Source organism: Marmota monax, unplaced genomic scaffold, assembly GCF_021218885.2.
Source record: "Marmota monax isolate L192 unplaced genomic scaffold, Marmota_monax_Labrador192_F-V1.1 WCK01_AAM20220418_F8-fsc00087, whole genome shotgun sequence".
Classification (NCBI taxonomy): Eukaryota; Metazoa; Chordata; class Mammalia; order Rodentia; family Sciuridae; genus Marmota; species Marmota monax.
In genome coordinates this window covers 3820882-3843982 of record NW_026693476.1, presented here as the reverse complement: position 1 = coordinate 3843982, position 23101 = coordinate 3820882, and the positions used below count along the sequence as shown (strand labels likewise).

General features: G+C 45.4%; 1 protein-coding gene across 4 annotated transcripts in view; it reads left to right on the top strand.

Annotated features, from left to right (window-relative positions):
• The first annotated feature begins 342 nt into the window (after positions 1-342).
• Positions 343-23101, top strand: part of Vangl1 (VANGL planar cell polarity protein 1) — a 52786-nt gene continuing 30027 nt past the window's right edge. For 2 of the 4 annotated variants that reach the window (XM_046458229.2, XM_046458226.2), the window contains exons 1-4: positions 343-491; positions 9310-9516; positions 16849-16981; positions 21189-21796. In XM_046458229.2, the coding sequence (XP_046314185.1) occupies positions 9446-9516; positions 16849-16981; positions 21189-21796 (812 nt within the window). In that variant the 5' untranslated portion in view covers positions 343-491; positions 9310-9445. Of the gene's footprint in view, positions 492-948; positions 1124-1171; positions 1435-9309; positions 9517-16848; positions 16982-21188; positions 21797-23101 lie in introns of those variants that run through there. The other 2 variants (XM_058583594.1, XM_046458228.2) reach the window with 2 other exon arrangements.

Here is a 23101-nt window from a genome sequence, read left to right as displayed (position 1 = left end):
TATGTGCATGAGCTTGGGAGTGCAAGCCTGTCGGGGACCTGGGGTGGAGGGTAAATCCCTGGGTCATGAATTCGTGATGCATGTGAGTGTATGCCAAAAAAAAAGAAAAAGAAAAAGAGTGGGTTGCTGGATGTCTGTCCGTGTTTGAGTGTGAGTGTGTACATGAAGGTGAATGTATGTAAGGGGGGGGTCGTCCCCGGCCCCTGTGTTAGCGAGTGTGACTGCTCTCCAGTCGGCCCCGCCCCCCCGCTGCAGGTGGGCCGGGCCCGCCACGGGGCCCGCAGCGCTCGCAGCTCTTGGCTCGCGGCCGCGCTGGGCTTGCAGGGCTGGGCTGGGGCTGCGGGGCGGCGCCGGGACAGGAAGCGGAAAGCAGCAGTGCAGCGGCGGCGGTGGTGGGGCTCTGCCTCTACAAGAGCCCAGCACAGGCCGCAGGGACGCGGCCGCTGTGAGCCGAGACCGCGGGCCGCCGAGCCCAGCCGGCCAGCGCGGAGGTGAGTCCCGCGGGAGGCCGTGCGCGGCGAGGCGGCGGCCTACGGGCAGACCTCGGGTGGGGAGATGCCCCGTCCGGACTCGGCGCGCCCCTGCACCCTCCTCCCGCACTCCCTCCGCCGGACTCCGATCGCGGTTCGCGGCCCTCTCTTCTCTGGCCGGCGGCTCCCTTGGCTTCCTCCAGAACGCTCCCGGGTCGTGCTTCCCGGGACCCCACTCCTCCCATCCCTGCACGGGGCGCCTTCCCGCCCCTGCCCTGCGCTCTCCATTGCACCCGACTCCAGCGCGTTATCTTGGACGCCCCCCTTTACCCCTGACTGGCCTTTGGGGTGCGCCACTTGGGTGCGCGTGCCGGCCGCTAGGGAGTGCAGAGCATCGATGGGGGCAGTTATCTGGGCCAAAAGGGGTGGGGACTCAGCGGCTCTGCGCTCCCCAGGATCCGGGCGCGCACCGGGGTTCCCACCCCTCTGCCGGACTGGACTCGTGTAATCTCCAGCGCCCGGGTGCCACCTGGCCGATCGCCAGGTACCGGGACAGAGCTGGCCTGTGTCTCACACCTCCCTTGCAAAATTGAGCCAGCCGGGAGGCCTTGGGGGGGCGCGTCCGGTTGCGCATCGGAGAGCGCAACAGGCAGGTAGGAGTTTACTTTCAAAAAAGCCGGGGTGGAGCAGAGTCGTGCCGGCCAGTCTCTGCCGAGATGTTCCTATCCTGGGAAGTCTCGCTGCGCTAGGGTAATGTTTGCCACTGGCAGGACCTCATTTCCTCCTGCAGCCTTTGAACTGCCCCAAGCAACGCGCCCAGAAAAGTGTGAAGCTTTATAAAAATTTAAACGCGTCGGTGGTGGAGGTAGAAGTGGGGCGGAGCCGCGGCCTGGCGGCTGGCGAGAAGCTGGTGAGACTTGCAGCCCAAGAAATCTGTTGCTCAGCTTTTACACTTCCAAACCAGGTATAATTCCCACGCCTTGAGAAAGAGATCCTTGCCGTGCTCCTGGGGTGGTGTTAGGGCTGGGTGCGATTGTGTGGCCAGTACGTGCAGTTCGTTAAAGCCCTTTTTTGAGGTGGCTGTGGTTAGAAATGGATGTATTCTTAAAGACTTATTCCAAAAGCTAGCAAGCTGTAGAGAATCTGGTGTTTTCACTGACATGTTTATAAATTTTACAGGGTTGCTGAAAAATATTACAACTTGTGTCACCAATCAACAATGCTAATTAGCATTCTCTTTCCTGTGGGTGGGTTGTTTGATTACACAGCTCCCAGGCTCTTTAAGGGAGATGGCAGAAACTGTCTGAATCCAGGGAGACATAATTAGCTATTTTATGTAACCACTAATTAGAGTTTTTTGAATAAAATCAATGTGATATGGTTGGGGCTTTGATTTGTTGGGAGGAAACTGTTCTATTCTGCAGTTCAAAGAAATAACACCCTTCACCTATTCGTGAGCGTTTAGCACTTCCAAATGTGGGTGACTCCTAATATGATTGGTGAAAACACCCAGTGTGAAATTTGCACTGTTACAGTGTTGGCAGTGTGACTTGGTTGCAACTTAATTTGTAAGTAAAATAGGAGAAGAATTCTGAGAGTGGCATATTTGCAAGGGCTGCATGCCAGACAGTGCATTTTATTGTTTTATGTGTTGAGCAATAGGCAAAAACCATAAAGGAAATTTAAAGTTTCCTTATGAAGCAACAATTCCAATGTCATCCTTGTCTATTGAAAAATTAATAAATGCTGAATGAGGAAAGTACCGTCTCTTTTATCCTCCTAATACATACACATACCCTGTTAGCTACTCTAGACTTCATCTGCTGCTTGGCTTTGATGGGCCTTCATCAGGTTGGATTTTAGTTGGAGGTCTCTGTCTTTGGGTTGTGGGCCCCTTAAGAACTAGAACTATTTGAGATTCATTTCTTTTCTACTGAACTACCCCCCTACCCCGCTCCCAACTAACACCCCTTGCAATGCTTAGTTAGGACACTGAAGCTGTGAATAGAAGTTGAAATTGCAAATTCTTTGTGAGGTTATAATGTGGTTTGGAACAATTTATGATTGTTGCCTACCCTCCTCTATGTAAATAAGCAGATCTGGTAATTGCTACATTGCTATAAATTTTCCATAGCAAAGAACACACGTTCTGGAATTAGTCTCCCAAAGTTCAAGCCCTAGTTGGAGCACATACCAGGTGTGTGACCTTGGTTTCCTTAACTGTGCCATGAAATTAATATTTTATCTCCCTTAAAGGCTTGTTATGAGAATTAAGTGAGATACTGCATGCAAATAACTTCTGAGAGTCTAATATATAGTAAGCACTTGATAAATGTAAGCTGTTAGACTATAATTGCCATCATCTCTCTGTAAAATGAACTGGGGGCATGGCTGTATGTGGCAGGAGACTGGGGCATGGTGCTCGGTTGTTCTTCATAGGTGGCTTGCTTGCGAGGCTGTGTTTCTACAAGCAGTCTTGGTCTCAGTGAAACCTGCTGAAAAGGCATCTGCATGTTCTGCTACTGTCTGTTCCTGCCCGCGTTTTCCTGAGTCCCAGCTATTGCACAGTTGTCATTGGACCTGGCACCATAGAACTCAGAGAAGAGCTAGTTCTCATGAAATTGTGTTTCTTTTTTCTGTTGTTGTTGCCTCTGAAGCTCAAAAGTCTAGCAGGGGCAGGGGGTTGCTTACAAACAAATATCCATTGTAGAGCCTCAAATGCATTTACCTTTCACAGCTCTTAGAAATCTATATGCAGCAGTTGGAGGCATTTCAGAAGTAATTAATGATTTAAGCCAGGAGCAGTTATTCTGGGAAGGTGAGTTGAAATCATTGGCAAGACAGGTAAAAGGAGGTTGATATTTTCTCTCCATGTGAATAGTGGCCCAGAATTATTCATTTATAAGACTTCTGTTGCCATGAAAGGATTATTAGGTATGTCACAAGTGCCACAGGCCCTGTAGATCCTCATGCCAGTGACCTGGACAGTGTTTTAGGACACAGGTTCAGAAAAATGTTTTCTAGTTCTTGTCATCCTTCTCTGAACTCTTCTACTCAACCTTGTGGTCCTCCAGATACACCCACACCATGTTCTCTAATGTATCTGACATTCACTTCCAACCTGAGGAAGCTTGCAAGGGGCAGAGTAGAAATTATTAAATTACTTAGCCACAGTTAATAATAGTTGTTCAAAGTTGACTATCAAACCAAAATGATACACGTAAAAATTCAATGAAAATGGTATGTTAAGTCATATGCCACTCAAAGGTATTCTTCCTAACCCAGGAATTTCACTTTACTGAATTTATAGTCGATGGTTGTGCTTACCCTGTGCTTGGTAGTGTTCTAAATGATTTTTTGGAATCATTTCATTTAATACCCACAGTAAACTTATAAGGTAAGTAAAAAATGTAATTCTGTTATCACAGTCGAGAAACTGAGGAACGGAAAAGTAGCTTGCTCTGAGATCACCCAGCTAAAGAGTACCCTGAGCCAGGATTTGAATGGCGATGGTCTAACTCCAGAATCTGGGCTCATAAGCTAGTATTCTCTGGAGGAAAAGTTGGCTCTAAACAAAATTATGTAAGTTGCTGTTTTCCCCTTGAGGCTTATATAATTAAAAGTGTGTGCTTGGAGCAAAATATTCACTTCAAAATATAAACAATAAATCATGGAGTGAACCCTTAGGATTCTATGTATGGTAAAAATAAAATATTCAAAGTAATGCACATAGTATATATAAACACAGTTGATACATAAACTGTGCTTTATGCTTTCCCTTGGAAATGCATCCACCTCTGGGAGAGAGGCTGACTCTTGAAGTTCCGTGTACATCTCTGTACCTCTTGCACAGTTTATGTTCTACCCTCCCAACCAAAGCCCCCTTAATTACTTAATAGCTCTAGGCAAAGCTGTTGATGTTTTTATAATTTGCTTTTCATGAAGATTAGCTTATGTTTACCACTGTCATTACCATAACCTATTATTTCCCTCATGATTTTCTGAGCACTGTTTTTCTTTCAAGTCAGAAGTCAGGTGTATTTTATGTGAGTGAACATGACTTTAGGGGAAGATTCTATTTGAGGCCACTGACCTTTTCTTGCTCTGAATAAAGGGTGGTGAAAGAGATCCTTTGGGCCTTTTTGCCTGGGAATTCCAGAATTCAAGGCACTTCCACTAAGAAAAAAAGCACCCTGTGCACCTGTCTAAATGGTGTTCCTCTTGCTGGCATGCGTTGTAGCTTGAAGAGTTCCCTTCCTGTCCGGATGTGGGCTTCCACCCCTTACCAAGCAGTGCCTGTAGCTTCTAAGGGGTGGGTGACAGGAGGGTCAGGATGCATCTGGAATATGAACTCTGGTGTGAGCCAGTGGTGTGGCTACAACTCTCCATAGTTCTGACACCACTGTTGTATCTACTTCTGCAAGGATTTTTTCCACAGTGAATATATGCCTCTGTGTCCTTAGATCTGCTGCAGAACCCAGTATTCATTTAGCAAACATTTATTGGATACTGATTATATTCTAGGAACTGGAGAGAGAGTACTGGAAGTGGTTCCTACCCTGTGAAGCTCATAGTCCATACAGGAGCCCGACACTGAATAACCATACAAGCAAAAGTAGGTAGAAATTTTGGGATAGGAAGAGTGCTGGGTTCTGGGAAGGGCCTGATTTAGATTGGAGGATCAGAGAGGCCCCTTGGAAGAAGCTATATTTAAATTCAGAGGAATTGGGCAAAACTGGGCATGTGAAGAGTGAATACCAGCAGATACACTGCATTCTGCCAAAGATAGGAGGCTGGAAAGAGCCCGTGCCTTAGAGGAACCCGGTGGGCAGGACATTGAGATCAAATGGAAGATTTTGTATTTTATTCAAAATTCAGGGGGAGACCATGGAGTTGTTTTAAACAGGGGAGTGATGTCTGCATTGTAATTTTAAAGGTCACTCTGGCCTCTGACTGCTGCCCAGCCTGGGCCAAACAAAATAGGTCATGTGACGGGTACAATAAGGAGGCAGTTCCAGATTTTAGGGTCCAAATTTTCTCCTTTGAATGACTCCATGCATTCAGACTGGTGCAGCAGCCTGTAAACTTATTACCCAGGGAAACTGATTCCTTTTTATACTTTAGAATCTTCCCTGATAAGGGATCCCTTCTGACCTTGTGTGAGTGCTGTCAATTCCTGGTGCATACAGGGAACTGTCTCATAAATATGTCTTTGCAGGGATCAGCTTTAGGATACGCTTCTTTATTAACTGGATCGAAGCTCTTAACCTGAGCTCAAACCCTCTTTTAAAATGAGTGCACTGTGGATTTTATTAGTTTGTTACCTGTTGCTTCTCCTTAATCCTCACTCAGATCTTAGAACACGAATTGGTAACCACAATCTTAACAGTCTGACTTAGAAGAAGAGCCAGGTTCTTCACTGACTGGATTAACTGAGGAAACCCAGAGGTCTTGCTAAGGTTGGCGTAGTGTTACTGTGAACCAGCAGCATGAGGGTAGTACCCTGGACCAGCAGAGCTTAACAGTGGTCGGAGGTGTGGGATAAAGGGAAGTGAGTGTTCCCCAAATGGTATATGGTTGGGTTCATAAGATGAATAGGATGATGGTATCACTGCAGCAGAGGAAATTAGAAAGATTAGGCCAAGACTTGAGAGAGCAGCAGGGGGTGGTGATAATCCCAAATGGAACAAGAAATATCCAAGCAGGAAATATTCATCTGGGCTTTGTCCTTCAGGCCTTATTTGTTGGGGACCTATATGATCAAAGTATGGCACAGCCTCCAAAGAGCCTGTACCATAGTAAATCCACAGATGGAGAAGAATAATGGTGCATGTTTTGAGTGTCAAGGGATGACCTAACAGGAGAAGGGAGGACACGTTTGGAGATGTAGTAGAGGTACAAGTGCCATTGAATCGGAAGACAGCCAGGAGCAGAGTCCCAAAGGACAGCAGTGTGTCTCTGTCATTGCTATACCCCTATCCTTGCTGAGAGTATTCTTTCATGGCTACTCTTTAAATATAGAGGTGAATAAATGGATCACCTGGGTAAGAAGGACTTGGAGAAGGATGACAGGTTTGATCTTTGGATTTGGCTCACAGCAGTCTCTGGGCAACTACAGTGAGTTGCTTCCGTGGAGAGGTGAGAATGGAGGATTTGGTGGTGACAGGGAGCGACAGCATGTACAGATCCCGCTTTGGCAAGTATGGTCAGGAAGCGTGGGAGAGAAACTGGGCATGGGGGTTGGTAGAGTTAGGAAAAGCCTTTCCCCAGAGGGCACTTGGGGGCTGTGATTTCCTTTGAGAGACATGCCTGAAGTTGCCCTAATGGATAGTCAAGGTTTTAACGAGAATAAAGAATGATGACCTTTGGCAGAGCGGGGGAAGAGAATGAAACTTGGGTTCTCTGAGCTGGAGGCTCCCCACCATTTAATCCTTACCAACGGCCCTTGAAAGAGAGTATTAAATAAACCTCATTTTATTTGGGGATCTTTGTGGATGGGTGGAACTTTGAAAGCTCAGACAGGTCAACATCTAACCTGTGGTGTCACAGTTGGGAAGCATGGAGACAGGATCAGCACTGGTGTGCAGAGCCTAGGCTGCCCGCCTCTTAGATACCCCTCAGCATTTAGCAAGAAAACATTCGATATTAGGGTGGAACAAGGAATTAAGGATTATGGTTGAAAGGCAGAAATGAGTGTAGGAGTTATGCACGGTTAATTATGAATCTGAAAAAGGGTGGTCAGTTTTCTTGACACATGCAGGTCAACAGGGAGTGGGCCATGGGCTCTCAGGAAAAGAGACTCAGTTCATTCCAGGCTGCACATATTGGCTGCATCTCCCAAGGCTGGTGTCTGCCAGGTATGAAGCTGGTAAAAAAGCACCAAAACCTGGAGCAGAAAGGAAGTCAGACTGTAAGATGCTGAGAGCTCACTGGAATGCCTAGTGATAATGGTAGGAGACGGAGCAGGGAGAGAGAAAGGTGCTCTTGAAGTTTCCAGAAAGGTGGACGTTAGTCCAGGAGCCAAACTAACATTTTCTTAAATGCCTGTTGTATTTCACATTTAATCTTTACAGTTACCCCCGCCCCCCAAAGAGGGTCTGGGAAACCTGTGGCTCCAAGGTTAAGCTCAAGTGCAAAACTGGTTAGTAAGTGGTGGACTGCAGGTGAGCCTCAGGGTGGGAAGCCTCCCACGCAGGCTCTTCCCCCACGGCTCCTTCCCAAGCTTTTCTCTCACTGAGGACAAGGGGAACTTGGAGTTTGGAACCATTGAAGGGAGTGTTGATGGCCTCCAATTTTCATTCACCCTGTGCCTGGCCATGTTTGCTCATTACAGCCATCCTGCCATTTGCAAGTTCAGAGGTTTAATCATTTCACTGAGGTCTTGTAGCTAGGAAGTGAGTCAAGTATGGGGTTGCAACCAGCTCTGGATACTACAGTATCTGCTTGGGTCTTCATGTTAGCCCTATGAGGGTGGTGCCTAGTTGATTTATCCCTGTTTAGCAAAACAAGGCTCAAGAAGGCTAGTGGCTTATCCCAGGTTGTAAGACATGGCTGAGCTTGGGCTGGAACTTAGGCTTCCTCAGGGCTCGCCTTGGACTTCATGGCCTGGGAGAAGTGAAACGATGAGTCAGGATACCCTGGGTAAAGGAGGCTAACCCTGGGTAGCAGACAGACCTTGCACAATTAGTCAGGACAGTCTCATCCTAATCAGTATTCGAAGCCCTGGGGAGTGGGTTGGTGTGTGGTGATGTGACATGCAGGCCCAATTCATGCCCCAACCCGCCAGATTCCCTTCAGACACTTGTTGCTAGCTGGGGTCAGGGAGACTGGGCCTCCTCCCAGTAGGGGTAGGGGTATGGCATTTGCCACTCCTTTGTGTTTTCTTCACACTTATCTCACTGGCTGTGTTTGCAGTTTCAGCTTCCAGGGGCGCTGGAAGGAGGAGCCCTGTTGGGCGGAGTCCAGCTCTGGAGGGGTGCTGGGAGAGACAGAATTTCCTAGAAGTAAAGCTTTAGCAAGTGGGGACTCAGGAATATACTTGGAAATGTTTCCAATTTATTTTTATTGCAAAGCAATACCTAATGAAAGTGTGGGGAAGGAGGACCCAGGAGCCTGCAATCAATCAATCATGGTCTTTCATTTTCTGATGTCCTCTTTTAATTCTTTTTTTCTTACATAAGCTATTTTCTGTGATTGTAACTGTAATGTTTAGACTCAGCGTGCATCTTCAATCCTGTGTCCTGCTTTGTGAATTTGTCATTCATCATAAAAGTCTCCATTCTTTATCATTATCACTTTGTACAGATATGTGATATTTCTTTGGTTAGATGAACCATGAGTTTCCTTACTGATTCCTTTGTTTGGGCGGGGGGGGGGGGGGTCATTTAGATTGTTTTTAGCTTTTTAGTATTAGAGACAGGGAATAATTATTCTTCTTTAAGAATTAGCTCTTTAAGGTAAATTTTTAAGTGTTTGGATTCTTGAATTTAAGAGATAGAATTTGTTTTTAAATTGACATTTGGAAATTATGACCCAAAAGCTACTTCCCTAAGTATTATTTATTTATTCAACTAACTGGCAGTGGGGGGCTGGGCATTCTGTCTAGCATTGGTGTGAGAAGTCACTTCCTACAGCTAAAGCCAGTGAGGGTGAGGCTGTGCTCAGGAAATGGACCACTGCCCTGGCTCTCCCACCACCCATCTTCCTGCTGCTGGGATGGGATTTGGCTCAATTGACACCCATCCTAGGCACCTGGGAAGAGGTGACTATTGTCCGTTATCCTTCAGCCCAGTTAAGATTGGCTTTGAAGATTGATCCCTCTTTCTTTCCTCTTTCCCAGAATTTGTTCCTGGTGAAGAGAAGCTCCTCCTCTGGTTCCCAGACCCCTTGAGGCTTTAGGAACCAGTAGGTGAAATTATCTGCCTTGAAGGAGAAACAGCACCTGCTCCTTCATCAAGAGGAAGCTGTTCATTGCTATGGATACCGAATCCACATATTCTGGATATTCATACTATTCAAGCCATTCAAAAAAATCTCACAGACAAGGGTATGTAAGCTGTCAATTGTTCCACTTTTCTGTTTGGGGAAAACTGCAGGCTGCTGGAGCTTTCTAGACTCAGTTTTCAAACCGCTTGCTTGCAGGGATGTTCATGTTGGAGGTTCAGTCCTCCGGTGCATGAGAAGCTGAACACGGTTGACATGTATTGGGAGTCGCTATACCACCAATTTACATTTTATAGCCACCATTACTGTTGATGACCTAAATTTCTCACAATTGGTTTTAAATTAAAGTTTCCCCGGCAGTGGGAATGTTCTTCATTTCTAGGTACTTCTAGATGTCACTTTTACCAATAATGCAAATGAAAAGTTTAAAAACTTGTGCTGATCTGTGGGTGTCACCCCAGGCTGCTGACTCATTGTCCATGATGCCTTGCCATGAGGCTCACACGCAAACCCGCGTGATTGGCCAGGCCCCTTATTTCTCTTTGACTAATCTTCCAAGTAAAGCCTGGGTTTTGAAAGCACTGTCCGGGGTGATGGGGCCAGTTTCTCCCTCCTCTACAATGTGATGGCAGGTCTGCACTGGTATTCACAGGGCCTGCGTGTTGCTGACCCACAGAGTACTTGCTGAGTGGAAGACGAGTGAATGATGGAAGAAATAAATTAATACATAGGGGGTGCTGTGCTGGTTGAGAGTAGAGCTGATGAAATTGCAGTGCTGCCATTTATCCTGTTCTCCTGATTTGTGATATGGGTACAGCGATCCCCTCCTTACAGCATTCTAAGAAGATTAAACAAGATTTAATCTTAATTTATGTAAAGCATTTAAACTAGCACTGTAGTTGGAGGTTGCTAACCAGTCCCTTGTCATGGCACCACGGTGTTAAGGTACCCACTGATCCCAGCCCAAGAGCCCACCATGGCCACAGTTCTGCACTAGCGTGGGAACGGTGGCTCCTGGTGTTTGTTTCCCTCTCCACACAAGCAACTGTTGCAGAGTGAGCTTTTGTTTTGTGCATCTCAAATTTGCTAATTTATTTATGAGCCTGGGTGGATCTACACACACAGAAAGAGATCTGTGAGCATATTCTCCAAGCTGCCAAGAGTAGCCGTTCCCAGGGAAGGGGGTCAGCCACAGATGGTGACTGATGGGACCTTCAATTATACTGTCTTTTTGTAGTTGTTCAATTTTTTTTATAAGTATGTCTTTTGTGATTAAAAAAATGAATAAGAAAGTACAAAGGAAAGGTTTTCAAAGATTATTTGATGATATGAGAAAAATGTCACAAGACCATGTTATTAAAAAAATGGGATTCAAAACATTGTGTCTTATATAGTTCTATCTACACATAATAAGATCAGTATTAATCAAGCCTGTCTCTGAGTATAGGATTATGGGTGGCTAACTTTCTTTTTAAACTTTCATTAATTTCTGAGTTTTTATACATGGCTCTTATAGTCACACATATTTGACCCTTTGCACTGGAGCCCAGGTTGGCCTTTCTAATCAGAAAAGAAAGCAGAAGTGCTCAAGTGTGGCTGTTGCAGGGGTGGGGCGAGGGAGCCTGCAGTCACATGCCAGAGCCCAGGTCCTGAGAGAGCTAGAAACCTCAGGTGATAAAAATCCAATCACAAATTTCCACCAGCGGGTGAACTTACCAGATTAGTTATGATACACCAGAAGCGGCTGTTTTGAAATATCAACTCTGGACCTAAGTGGGAAAAGCCACTCCCTCGTCAACATTCCGGGCTCTCCTCTTTCACGCCACAGTGATGGAAGTAGGAATTTGGGGTGCTTTTGAAACTTGGGGATGAATACAGGTGACAGCTCGCAGGATTGGAACCAGCTCTGGCCCCTTTTGTCTACACTTGTATTCTGACTTCCATGCTTTGGGACCCTTTGCTGCTCTCTGCCTCTTGGAGGCCCCAGAAATTGATAGCCCAGTTCAGTTGTGGGAACTTCCAGGAACTATAACTTTGTATTAAAACAACACACAGAACTCTCAGTGCCTTCTTGGACCTATGTGGAAAGTACTTGGCAAATGTTAATACAAGCCGAGGCTTCTGATCAATTACTCAAGGAATTGTACTGAATGCTGCTCCGAGAGGACCTCTAAGTGGAGCAATGTGAGCACAAGGGGTTTGGAGGTGCATTTCATGGTTCTTTACAAAACACCATTATCCTTGGGGGTGAATTGTCTGACTGTAGGCAAAGCCGGGTACAGAAACTGGAGGGGAGTTGTGATCTACAGATAATGTGTGCTATGGAGTGCTTTGCTAGGGCATAAAGAATGTTAAGCAGTAATTGTACCTTCCACAGGCATGAGAGCAGGCCTGAGACACAGCCAAGGACATCTATTTTGTCCCAGGAGATTCCCTGGGCAGGTTACTCTCCTCCGTGCCCTGTCAGGTGTTTGAATGGAAGAGCAAGAAAGGGGAGGGCCTTGTCGATTTGGTAATTTTAGTACGATTTCAACTCAGGAATAATAAAGTGCGCCAAAAATGGTATGCTTGATGACATCATGATCATCTTGGAGAGCTGACAGGTGACTCTTGTAGCAAAGAGGCTGTTGGCCTGGTTTGGTGATGCCTGTGGTCTCCAGAGATCGTCCAGTTAACTTCAGCCCACCTTACCTAACCCGGGGATTCAGAGCGTAAGTTTCCTAATTTAAACACAGCAGCTGCCAATAATATGAACAGCCACTTTGGGAGTCCCTGCTGGCTCCTCCCATGGTCACAGCCGTCCTAGGAGGGTGGGAGGTGGTAGCCCATGTTACAGATGATGAAACCAAGGCTCTGGGACAGCGTTGTTGCCTGAAGTTACAAGGTTTGTAGAAGCACCCTACAGATTTGAGGCTCATGATCCTTCAGAAAGGAAATGCCAGTTTTGCAAGGGAAGTGAAGGACAGCTGGTGTGACTGATGTATTAAGGTGCATCGTCCAAAAGAGGGCTGCTTGGACAGTGGAGAAAATGGTACTTTTGTTCTGAGGCCACTTCAGTTCCAGTTTGCCCAGTGCTCAGCCCTCCTACCCCAGGCAGGGCCCAGAGGAAGCAGCCAGCCAGACCCAGCAGTCAGTAGAGAGAGGACAGGTAGTGGGTAGTGGTGGAGAAGGAAAGGGAGGAGTAACCGGTGGGGCTGGCTTTCCCCAAATAGAAATAGACAAACAACAGAAACAAGAGTAAATAATCTTCCCAGGAAATTCCGAGTGTAAGTGGAAACAGTATGGGAATTAGAGGATTCTGGCTACATACTGAGGGGGTTGGTTACAGCAGCCCCCAAGAGCTCAGCTCCAGAATTGGCCTCAATAGATGCATTTATATACACACAAAGGTGCAGACATTTGTAGGTGCCTCCTACACACTGCTGCTTGTTCTTCCCACCATCTAATGCACGTGTACACACACATACACACACAAATATACTTATCTTTGCTTATATGGGCAGAGGGTGTGTGGGGATAGATTTAGAGATGAAGATATGAAGATTCCTTAGATGATACAGCTGCTCATCAAAGGCACATAGGTGATCCAACCAATTAGGCCAAGTTGGAAAAGTCTGTCATAAGTATGTATTTATTTGTAACACCTCATTCATTGGTTTGGTAAACTGTTTACTCCTCTGATCTCCTATTGCCATGCTCATAGACACGTGGACCCATTGTCTCCATGAATGGGGAATACTTTCCCAGAGGAAACTTGGAAGCCTTAGAGATTCCTTGGAGTGACAGCATCGAGAGCATTTGGGCCCCTGCTGCCAGGAAGTGGCCACTTGCAGTTCTGCAGACTGGAAAGCACTGGATGGATGGCAATATTTTTGTTGGAAGTCGCTCTTAAATCCTACCCTGACTTAGTACCTGGAACAGTCATGCAGGAGTAGTGATTTCTGTGAAAGCTGTATGGTGGGTTGTGTGCTTCCTTCATAACAAGACCAATACAAAGAGCCGACCCCCGGCACAATGTTGGTGCACTGATAGGACCTGCTCTGTGTTCCCCTCAATCGACCTATGTGTTATCAGCTTTGTGTCACTGTAACCAGAATACCTAACAAGAACAACTTAAAGGGGCAGAGATTATTTTGGCTCCTGGTTTCAGAGATTTAGTCCATGGTGGGCCAACTCCACTGCTCTGGGCCCAAGGTGAGGCAGAATATCATGGCAGAAGGATATGGTGAGGGAAGCTGCTTAGGGCAGGGTGGCTGGGAAGCAAAGAGAGAGAGAGAGAGAGAGAGAGAGGCCAGGAAGGGGCCACAGAGAAGGTGCACCCCTCCAGGGCATGCCCCTAGTGACCCACCTCCTCCAGCCATGCCCCACCTGCCACATTAAACCATTAGTCCATTCAAACTAGGATGGACTGATTGGGTTACAGCTCTCGCAACCCAATCATTTCACCTCTGGCTCTTCTTGCCTTAACACAGGAGCTTTGTAGGAAGCACTTCATGTCCAAACCATAACATCCTGCGTGGAAAGTTCTCGGCTCTGGGCAGCCTTCATTCCTGGTTGCACACTGTCCTTCACCTACTTTGCACTATTTTAATAAGGAAGCACTGTGCGTTGTGTCATGGTGCAGCTGAGCATAGGCTCGTGGCTCCCATTATGTAGCCCCTGCTGTGTGCAAGGCATACTCTGTCACTCCAGTAGCCCCCTGCCCAGGGCCAGTTGGGTTGGAGAATCTTGGGGGAAATTTCTTAGACTGCCTACATCCTGCACACCTGAGAAGCTGGTGGAAAATATGGATTCCTATCATATCCCTTCCAGATAAATCCCTTGATGGTGGAGCCTGCCAGTCTACCTATATCTGCACCCCAAGTGGATTCTCTGTACACTGGTGTTTGAGAGGCACTGGTTTCTGGCTCTGGAGGATGGAAAACTCCCCTCAAGTTATCAGATTAAGGGTTCTTATCTGGTTTTCCTCAGATGTTACCAGGGTAGTTGTTAGACAGTCGTTCCCTGTCTGGGTCCTCTTGGTTTCTGTAGGAGCCAGGCTGGGTGGGTTGGGGGTTGGGAGAGAGCAGAGAGTCTGTTTCCAGCCCTGGGCGGTTCCCCCACCTGCTCTCTGCCCTGCTAGTGTGCAGGATCCAGGAATTGGCACTCAGTGAAAGATTTTGATTTCCAGTGGAATTTGTGCTGTCACAGGATTTGACCCATGGGACTTGTGAATAGAGAGATGGGTTAGGGAAGCATGTGACTTGGCTGACGGCCGCGGCAATGATAAATGTGGCAGCAGTAAGAGTAAGAAGGGAATATGTCTGGCTGCAGGTACGACCTACCAAAGAGACAGTTCTGGCCCTTGTCTGACGACTCATTCTGAAAACTGGCCATGCATGGGCGAATCTCTCCCACGTTGTTTATTGCTTCTCACACGGAGTACCTTTTTAAATGATCCTATTAGACAACAGAGAGTGTGGGGCACACAACTTTGTGCTATCTAAGGTCACAGTGCAATCAGGACTCCTAGTAGTATCTTTAAGGCGTAATTCATTGCTCTTGTAGCTTTGACATATGTGAGGGTATGAGGGTGAGCATCGGGAATTTTATGCTGTAAAATCTTCCAAATTGTTTTTCAAAACACTGTAGCGTCGTGGGTTTGAATGGAGATAGTGGCAACAGACCTGGATTTGGATACTACTCTGCCACTTCCTACACCTTTGGGAAGTCACTTAAATTCCATGGACCTCAGCTTTCTCATCTGTAAAATGGGAACAGTAATACTGGTCTCAGAGGATTATAGCTAGGATTGAGTGAAACTATCAAGCACATAATGAAGTGCTTTGAAATTGGAATGGGGACAAAGATGATTGACGTTGTGTTGTAATATCTTTGGGTGAACAAATTCGCCACTTATATGACTTTTTTCCTAGTTGCCTGGTTGAAATAAAGAGTTAACCAGAATCTGTCTATTCCTAGTTCTATTCTAGGGATAGAACTGTTTTTATTGAAAGATCCTCTGCAGCCATGGGTGCCTCTTGGTTCTTAGAAAGAATTATCCAATGCTTATGATAAGGTACAAGTTTGACATGAAACCTGCACATGGCAGTTTTTGCTTTTTGGGTTTTTGTTGTTGTTGTTTTGCTAAATGGTGGGTTAGTAGAAGATCTGTGTGGAAAGGAAGGGAGTTTGATGATGTGTTGATGGTTCTGTTTACATCTCTTTCTCCAAGGTAACAAACTCTGCTTCACAAAGTCAAGAAACCATTCTTGGTCTTTAATAATAGTAGTGATATTATTATAACAGTAAGCCACAATGGCTACTATGTACTGGGCATATGTACATTATCTATTTTTATTGTTCCCCATTTCCTACATGAGGAGATGGAGGTTTTAGAGGTTGTGCAAGGTCGCACATCTGGTAGGGACAGATCAAGATTGGACTCTTTGCACAACCTTTATGTGCAATGCTTTCCCTGTCTTGGGAATGAGGGCAAGTGGTCATAGGAAGGAGGACTGATGTCAAGTGGCCTACGGGGACAAGAGGCTAAGGGAACTTATTGACTATTGACCACTGAGGGGCTGGCTCTATTGCTGGGTCGCTCCTGGATTCACCATTGGCAGCTGGAGGCTAGAGTGCTACTTTCCATAGGTGGTTATTGACCAGATTGTGACCTCTGGGCTTGGCCACAGTGATTGATTGATTTGTAACTTCAATATTAACCCCCACAGTGGGGTGCCCTTTCAGTCAGCATGGGAGACCACCCAGAAAAGTTCATCTGGGTTGAAAGTATGCCGCAGTCTGCTCTCCTTAGGAGGCCTGAACACACACACACACACACACACACACACACACACACACTCCTGGGTGTCATTTGTCCTAGCTTTGTTTGTTTCTGCGGGTGTCTTTGAGTTCACCTAGAACCTATGGGAATGACTTTTAGTTTGGAATTCGTAAGAATTAGGAGAAAATGATTCTCTGTCCTGGTTTAGAGTTTCCTTTCTTCTCTTGTCCAAAAGTATAGGGTGACAATGTGTCCCAGATTTTTTGGGGGGTAGAACAAAGCTTAGATATTCTACAGTGATGGCCCAATAAAATCCTAGAAAATTAACTTGGGCAAATTATAACCAAGGCAAGTGAGTAATTATTACCATAAAATGTGCCTCCATTTCAGGAATTGAAAAATTTGAGGCTCTGGAAAATTAAGACCACGGTTGATAGAGGAGGAGTGACAGTCTTTGTGTCAGGTCTTGGAATGGCAGAAAGAAAATACTAAGTAGGGAATAAAGGACACTTTATTCTTTGCAAGGGGTGGGGATGGGTGGGTATTGGTGCTGTGTGTGTATACGATTTTCCTAAATTCAAAATGAAACATATAATGCATTTTGATGAACCAGAGAGTTAATTACTGTGACATGAAATGTGCTCGCTGTTATCATTTTTTGTCCCCCAGGGAGAGAACTAGAGAGAGACACAAATCACCCCGAAATAAAGATGGCAGAGGGTCAGAAAAATCTGTCACCATTCAGGCTCCCACCGGAGAGCCCCTGTTGGCAAACGATTCTACTCGGACCGAGGAAGTTCAGGTAAGGCTCACAGGTGGTCTGTAAGTATACTGCTGCCCCTTGACCACGTCTCTTTTCTGTAAATGTTTTCCTAAGTCCTGTTGCAATAGGCTCTCTTGGGTTTTTAACCTTTATTTTTCTAGCATGTTAATTAGTTTATCTATGTCCTGTGGTTTCTTGTTGGTCTAAGGACAGCCTGTCCCGCCATTGGATAGCTTGGGGATTCTCCTGAAGTGTGACTGGTTGGCCTGCGTTGAATGGTGTTGGACAGAAGCCAGGACTGCTGACGACGGGGCAGGGAAGGGAAAAGTTCCAGGCTGGAGTCTCCGGAGACTCCTTCCAAAATGGAACAGTATTAGGGAAGGAATCTCTGTCTCCAACAAGGCTAAGTAGTGTTGGGAAGATGAGGAAAGAAGTTAGGACAGCTCAGATGTACTCCTGGACATGTGAAATAAACCAGGGGCTGGACACTCAGGCCTGGTAGGGAAACAGGATGAATGAGGTACCACCTGGATCAAAGAGAAGGGACAGGTATATATCAAGCAAGCTTTGGGTGGTAATGGCCTCTGTGATCCCTCAGCATGAAGACCTTGGGATGGAGAGAAGGATCTATGACGAACTGGAGAAGTTGTTTCCTCTTCTAAGGGACAGCAGCTCTCTCAGCTCCAGAGACTTCCTGCTGCTTGGAAATGCAAGGACTAAGTGCTGATGGGTGTTGCAGTGTTTAAGAAAAGTCAGGGGGCTGGGGTTATGGCTCAGTGGTAGAGCGCTCACCCACCAGGTGCGAGGCCCTGGGTTCGATCCTCAGCACCACATAAAAAAATAAATAAAATAAAAAGTATTGTGTTCAACTACTTCTAAAAACTAAATATTAAAAAAGAAAGAAAGAAAAGAAAAGAAAAGCCAGGCATTAGGGTGATTAGGAAATCACCCAATTTTGAAATATGGTCAGTTTATTTCTTTATTGAAGATATCACTTGGGTTCTTCTCTGGGCCCCTGCCTGGCAGCCTGTTGACTTAAATCAACATCTGAGCTAGACTCAGAAGCATGCTTGCACAACCGCTGCACCTCCTGAAACACATGCGTGTCCAGCCTTGCCTCACACAAACAAAGCCAAGTGTGCACACACAGCTGTAAAGATAGAGGGCTGAAGATAAGCCTGTATCTGAATACAACTGTAGGTGCACAGAGATAGGCGCTTATAGTCACATCCACGGACAGAACTGGCAGTTCCTCAGAGCACACATGGTGCTCTGGGATCCCAAAATGCAGGTGTGGGTTGAATGTGGGGTTTGTTCAGTGATGAGCAAATGCCTTTAGAACTGTTGCACTGATTGCCTTGGCTCTGAGAGGATGGGTGGTTGGGTGGATGGATGGATGGATGGATGGATGAATGGACAGATGAACAGTTGGACCAATGGGGCCAGTCCTAGGACTGGACCTTCATTAAGTGCTTTAAGAGTCAGCTTTCTCCTGGAAGTGGATGCTAAATGCCATGAAGACATTTCTTTGTTTGTAGCTTCTCTACACTGTGTACTCACTGGGAAGCTGTTGATGTTTACTGCAGGGTGATGCGGTGGGGAAAGCATTCAGAGGTTGTATACCTCAATAGCTGTATTACCTTGGGCAATCAAGTGGAGTGGGCCTCTGCTGGCCTCATTGAAAATCTGGAGGATTGGATTAGAGGAGTTCATTCCTTTTTGTTCAAAAATCCTCAGGCTTTGGAGAAACATTTGTACATGTACATTTTGTTTTAGGCACAGATGTGCACAAATTCTTAAACTGGACAGGAGATTTAGTAACTCTTTGGCAAAAAAAAAAAAAAAAAAATGAACAGATACATCAGAGCAATGTGGTTGGCAAGAAAATGATCACAAGGTACTAATAATTACTTCAGCACTGATTTGCAACTTTTTCCTAGCTGTGATACAAATCTGGAAGCCAGTGTTTGTCTTTATGAAGAGGGTTACAAAGTAAATTGTTTCCTGTAGACTGTGAACTCACCTGTTATTAAGCAAAATTTGTTTGTCTTTGAATTTGTATCTTTCTCCCTGGCTGATGTATTTTTTTCTTTTTTAAAAAAATTGACCTAAATTTATACACAGAGAAATAAAGCAGATCTTAAACATTTCAGTGAGTCTTCATAGATGAATTCACCTCTACAACCCACACTCTTCACCACAGATTCTCCCAGGCCTTTCCTGGTCAATCCCTATCCCCATCTCCACCTCTCCAAGGCAACCACTGTTTTGATTTCTATCTCTGTTGGATTAGTTTTGTCTGTTTTAGAATTTAATGTAATTGGAATCATATGATTTTTTTCCTCACTCAGCATGATTTTGACATTTATCCATGGTTTGATATGTTTCAACAGTTCATTCTTTTTCATTTTTTGCTGAGTAGTATTCTATTGTATGAATTTACTGCAATTCTCTTTTATCTGTTCTCCTGGTGGGTGGACATTGGAGTTGCACCACTTTGGCTGTTCACAAACAAAGCATTTAAGAACATTCTTGTACAAATCTTCTGGGGACATATGTTCTAATTAATTGGGGGTAAAGCTTAGGCATAGACTTGCTGGGTCACCTAGTTAAGGGTGTATTCAGATTTCTGTGAAACTGCCAGGCCAGTTCTCCAAAAGTGTTTTATCAACTTAACACGTCCACCAGTGATGTCCAAGAGTCCTGGGAGCTTCTGGCTGTTCATAGGAATGGCCTTTATATTCTGTGGTACTTCTCATTTTCCATGATGAAGGTCTTTTGTTCATCGGTTGGGACCTTTACCACCACTGTCACCTCTAAACCTAGCCTGTCCATTTCATAAGTCATGGGTCATTTTGTTTTGTTTTTTAATCATTACTAGATTTGGAATTATTTGGTTATGAGAGATCTGTGTACCTGAGTAGATCTCTTTAAGTTGATGTCCTCGTTTTACCCATCTTGCTGCTGTGACTCAGTGTGTTTGTGTGTGTGTGTGTGTGTGTGTGAGACAGAGAGAGAGAGAGAGAGTTAAATCATATGCACAAATCTCTGAGGCAAAACTTCTTTGGACTTCATAGCTTTTTGGTCCCTTCTTGCTTTATTGTGCTTTGGAATGAAGTCACAGCTGCTAGGGAAATAGCAGGCGTGTTTGAGACCCTAACAACAGGATCTTGTTAAATGAATAGACTAATTGCTCCAGCTAGCAACTACCTAGAAGTTTAAAAAAAAAGAGAGAGAGAGAAAGCAAGAGAGTAAAACTACAGGACAATAATGCTGGTTATTTGTATGCTCTAGGTGTTTAGTTTGCCCCGAACATGTGTTTTGGAAAGAATTTCTGATTCTTGAATTTGCTTAGTTTGGTCAGTGAAAACTGCTGTCAGCAAGTGCTTTATATTGCTACTTCCTGAGAGGGTCTTACAGACATCATACAGAGCTTTTTTTTCTTTTTTTTAAATGCATGTACCAGCCACAGGTGAGCTTGGATTTCTATAGTGATGTAAGTTCCCTTTCTGTGCCACAGAGCTATTGCTCCACAGAGCTATTGGAGTGTGTGGTAATGTTCCCCACTTCCAGAATTTGGACTTTGTAAGCTTTTAGAGGTCCGCATGCATTAGGAGGAAAACACAGGGGGCTTCTTCTGTAAGTGATCTCTCACAAGGTTAATCCAACAGCTGGGTCTTTATTGCAGGGCAAATAGCCCCAGGCCCAGAGCTTCTTGAGACTTGTCAACTGGCCAGGGATGGTAATCAGAGTTATGCTAATGAATCACCCAAACAATACAAAGATTTAATTATGTTTTTCTCTGTTTGGAAAGGTAAATACAAGCCAGCAGAGCTAGGGAAGCTAAGGCTGAGGATCACAGATTCAAAGCCCTCCTCCCCAACTTAGAGAGGCCCTAAACGATTTAGCAAGACCCTCTCTCAAAATACGAAATTAAAAGGGCTGGGGAATGTGGCTTAAGTGCCCCTGGGTTCAATCCCTGGTATCAAATAAATAAATAAATAAATGGTATAAAAATTTTTTAAAAAAAGATAAATACATGATACATGTTGAAGATTTCAGTGAAAATTGTTAAGGTTTAAAATTCTTCTATTGCATGTTTATTCAGTTCCCATTTTCTAGAAAGCCCAGCATGTAGAGTTGGGTAAATGGGGTGCATTCTCCACATACACTGTGTCTTCTGGTGGCTTTTACAAATGACCTGCTTCTTTGGGCTCATCATCCTCATTGTCGCCTCTCCCATCAGGATGACAACTGGGGAGAGACCACCACAGCCATCACGGGCACCTCGGAGCACAGCATATCCCAAGAGGACATTGCCAGGATCAGCAAGGACATGGAGGACAGCGTGGGGCTGGATTGTAAACGTTACCTGGGCCTCACCATCGCCTCGTTTCTGGGACTCCTAGTTTTCTTCACTCCCATTGCCTTCATCCTGTTACCCCCGATCCTGTGGAGGGATGAGCTGGAACCTTGTGGCACAATCTGCGAGGGACTCTTTATCTCCGTGTCATTCAAACTCCTCATTCTGCTCATCGGAACCTGGGCCCTTTTCTTCCGCAAGCAGAAAGCCGACGTGCCACGGGTGTTTGTGTTCCGAGCCCTGTTATTGGTCCTCATCTTCCTTTTTGTGGTTTCCTATTGGCTTTTTTATGGAGTCCGTATTTTGGACTCTCGGGACCGAAACTACCAGGGCATTGTGCAATACGCGGTCTCCCTCGTGGATGCCCTCCTCTTCATCCATTACCTGGCCATCGTCCTCTTGGAGCTCCGGCAGCTGCAGCCCATGTTCACGCTGCAGGTGGTCCGCTCCACTGATGGAGAGTCCCGGTTCTACAGCTTGGGACACCTGAGGTAAGGGCAGGGGGCGTTCAGGAGGCAGAAAGGCCAACTGGTATCCCTGGAAGATAGCTGGTCGTCAGTATGACAGATGCACGTGCCAGGACCAGGGCTGGATTCCTTTCTGGTTTGGGGGAGGAGCTGTGTGCATGAACCTGTGTATAGGTAGTGGGGGTGTCTATGTGCATCGGTTAGCTGGACTTTTGGATGGGGCCAGCCAAGTCAGGTTTTGTTTTAGTTGACTTTTTCACTGCTGCAACTAAAAGATCCAACCGGAATAATTTTTAAAGGAGTAAGTTTATTGGGGAGGTGTGAGGCTCACGGTTTCAGAGGTCTCAGTCCATACACAGCTGGCTCCATCCCTTGAGACTCAAGGTGAGGCAGACATCATGGCGGAAGAGGGTGGTGGAGGGAAGCAGCTACACGATGATCCAGAAGCAGAGGGAGACTCCATTCCCCCCAATCAGCCATTTCATCCAGCCATACACCACTTGCCTCCAGTTACCATTCAGTTAATTTCTATTAGGGGATTAATTCACTGATTGGTTTAAGGTTCTCATAACCCACTCATTTCCCCTCTGAATGTTCTTTCATTGTCTCACACATGAACTTCTTTGGGGAGGTCTCACATCCAAACCCTATCAGGTTTTGTCAGGACTATTCTCAAAACTTGTGGACAGCTTTCTAAAGTGGTGCAGAAAGGGTGTACCTAGTGATGACTGCCTGCCTTGACCATGAAATTGTCTTCTGGGCAGTGCATAAAGTGACTATTAATTCCATTTTGCCCCAAATGGATCATCTGGTTTACTGTGGTATTCCAGTGGAATTATTAATCATTCCTCCCTCCTTTTTTTTTTTTTAACTCTCAGAGATATCCTGGTTTGGGCAGTAAATTATACGGTCACACTACTGATCCTCCAATAAAGAATCAAATACAGGTTAAAGACTCCCAGATGTGTACGGGTTGAGTGTTTTGAAAATATGTTCATGAGAAAAAGTTAGAAATCAACTGGGGTGTCATAGTTTAAGCCTCTGCATAAAAATCCCATTATTTCGGGTTAGCTACAAGAGTGAGGATCGTCATTTATTTTATGGATAAATAAAGGTAAGCACATCATATGAATTACATATTTAGTCTTCACAGAACCTGTGATACAGGTAGTGTCAATCCCATGGTTGCAGATAAACTGAGGTTTAGGAAATTTAAGTAATTTGTGCAAAATAATATGACTAGTCTTGTTTAGAATTCACTCAGATGTCACGGCTGAGTTCATGTCCCATTGTGGCATCTCTCATTTGGTGTTAGGAGCTTATTTTCCC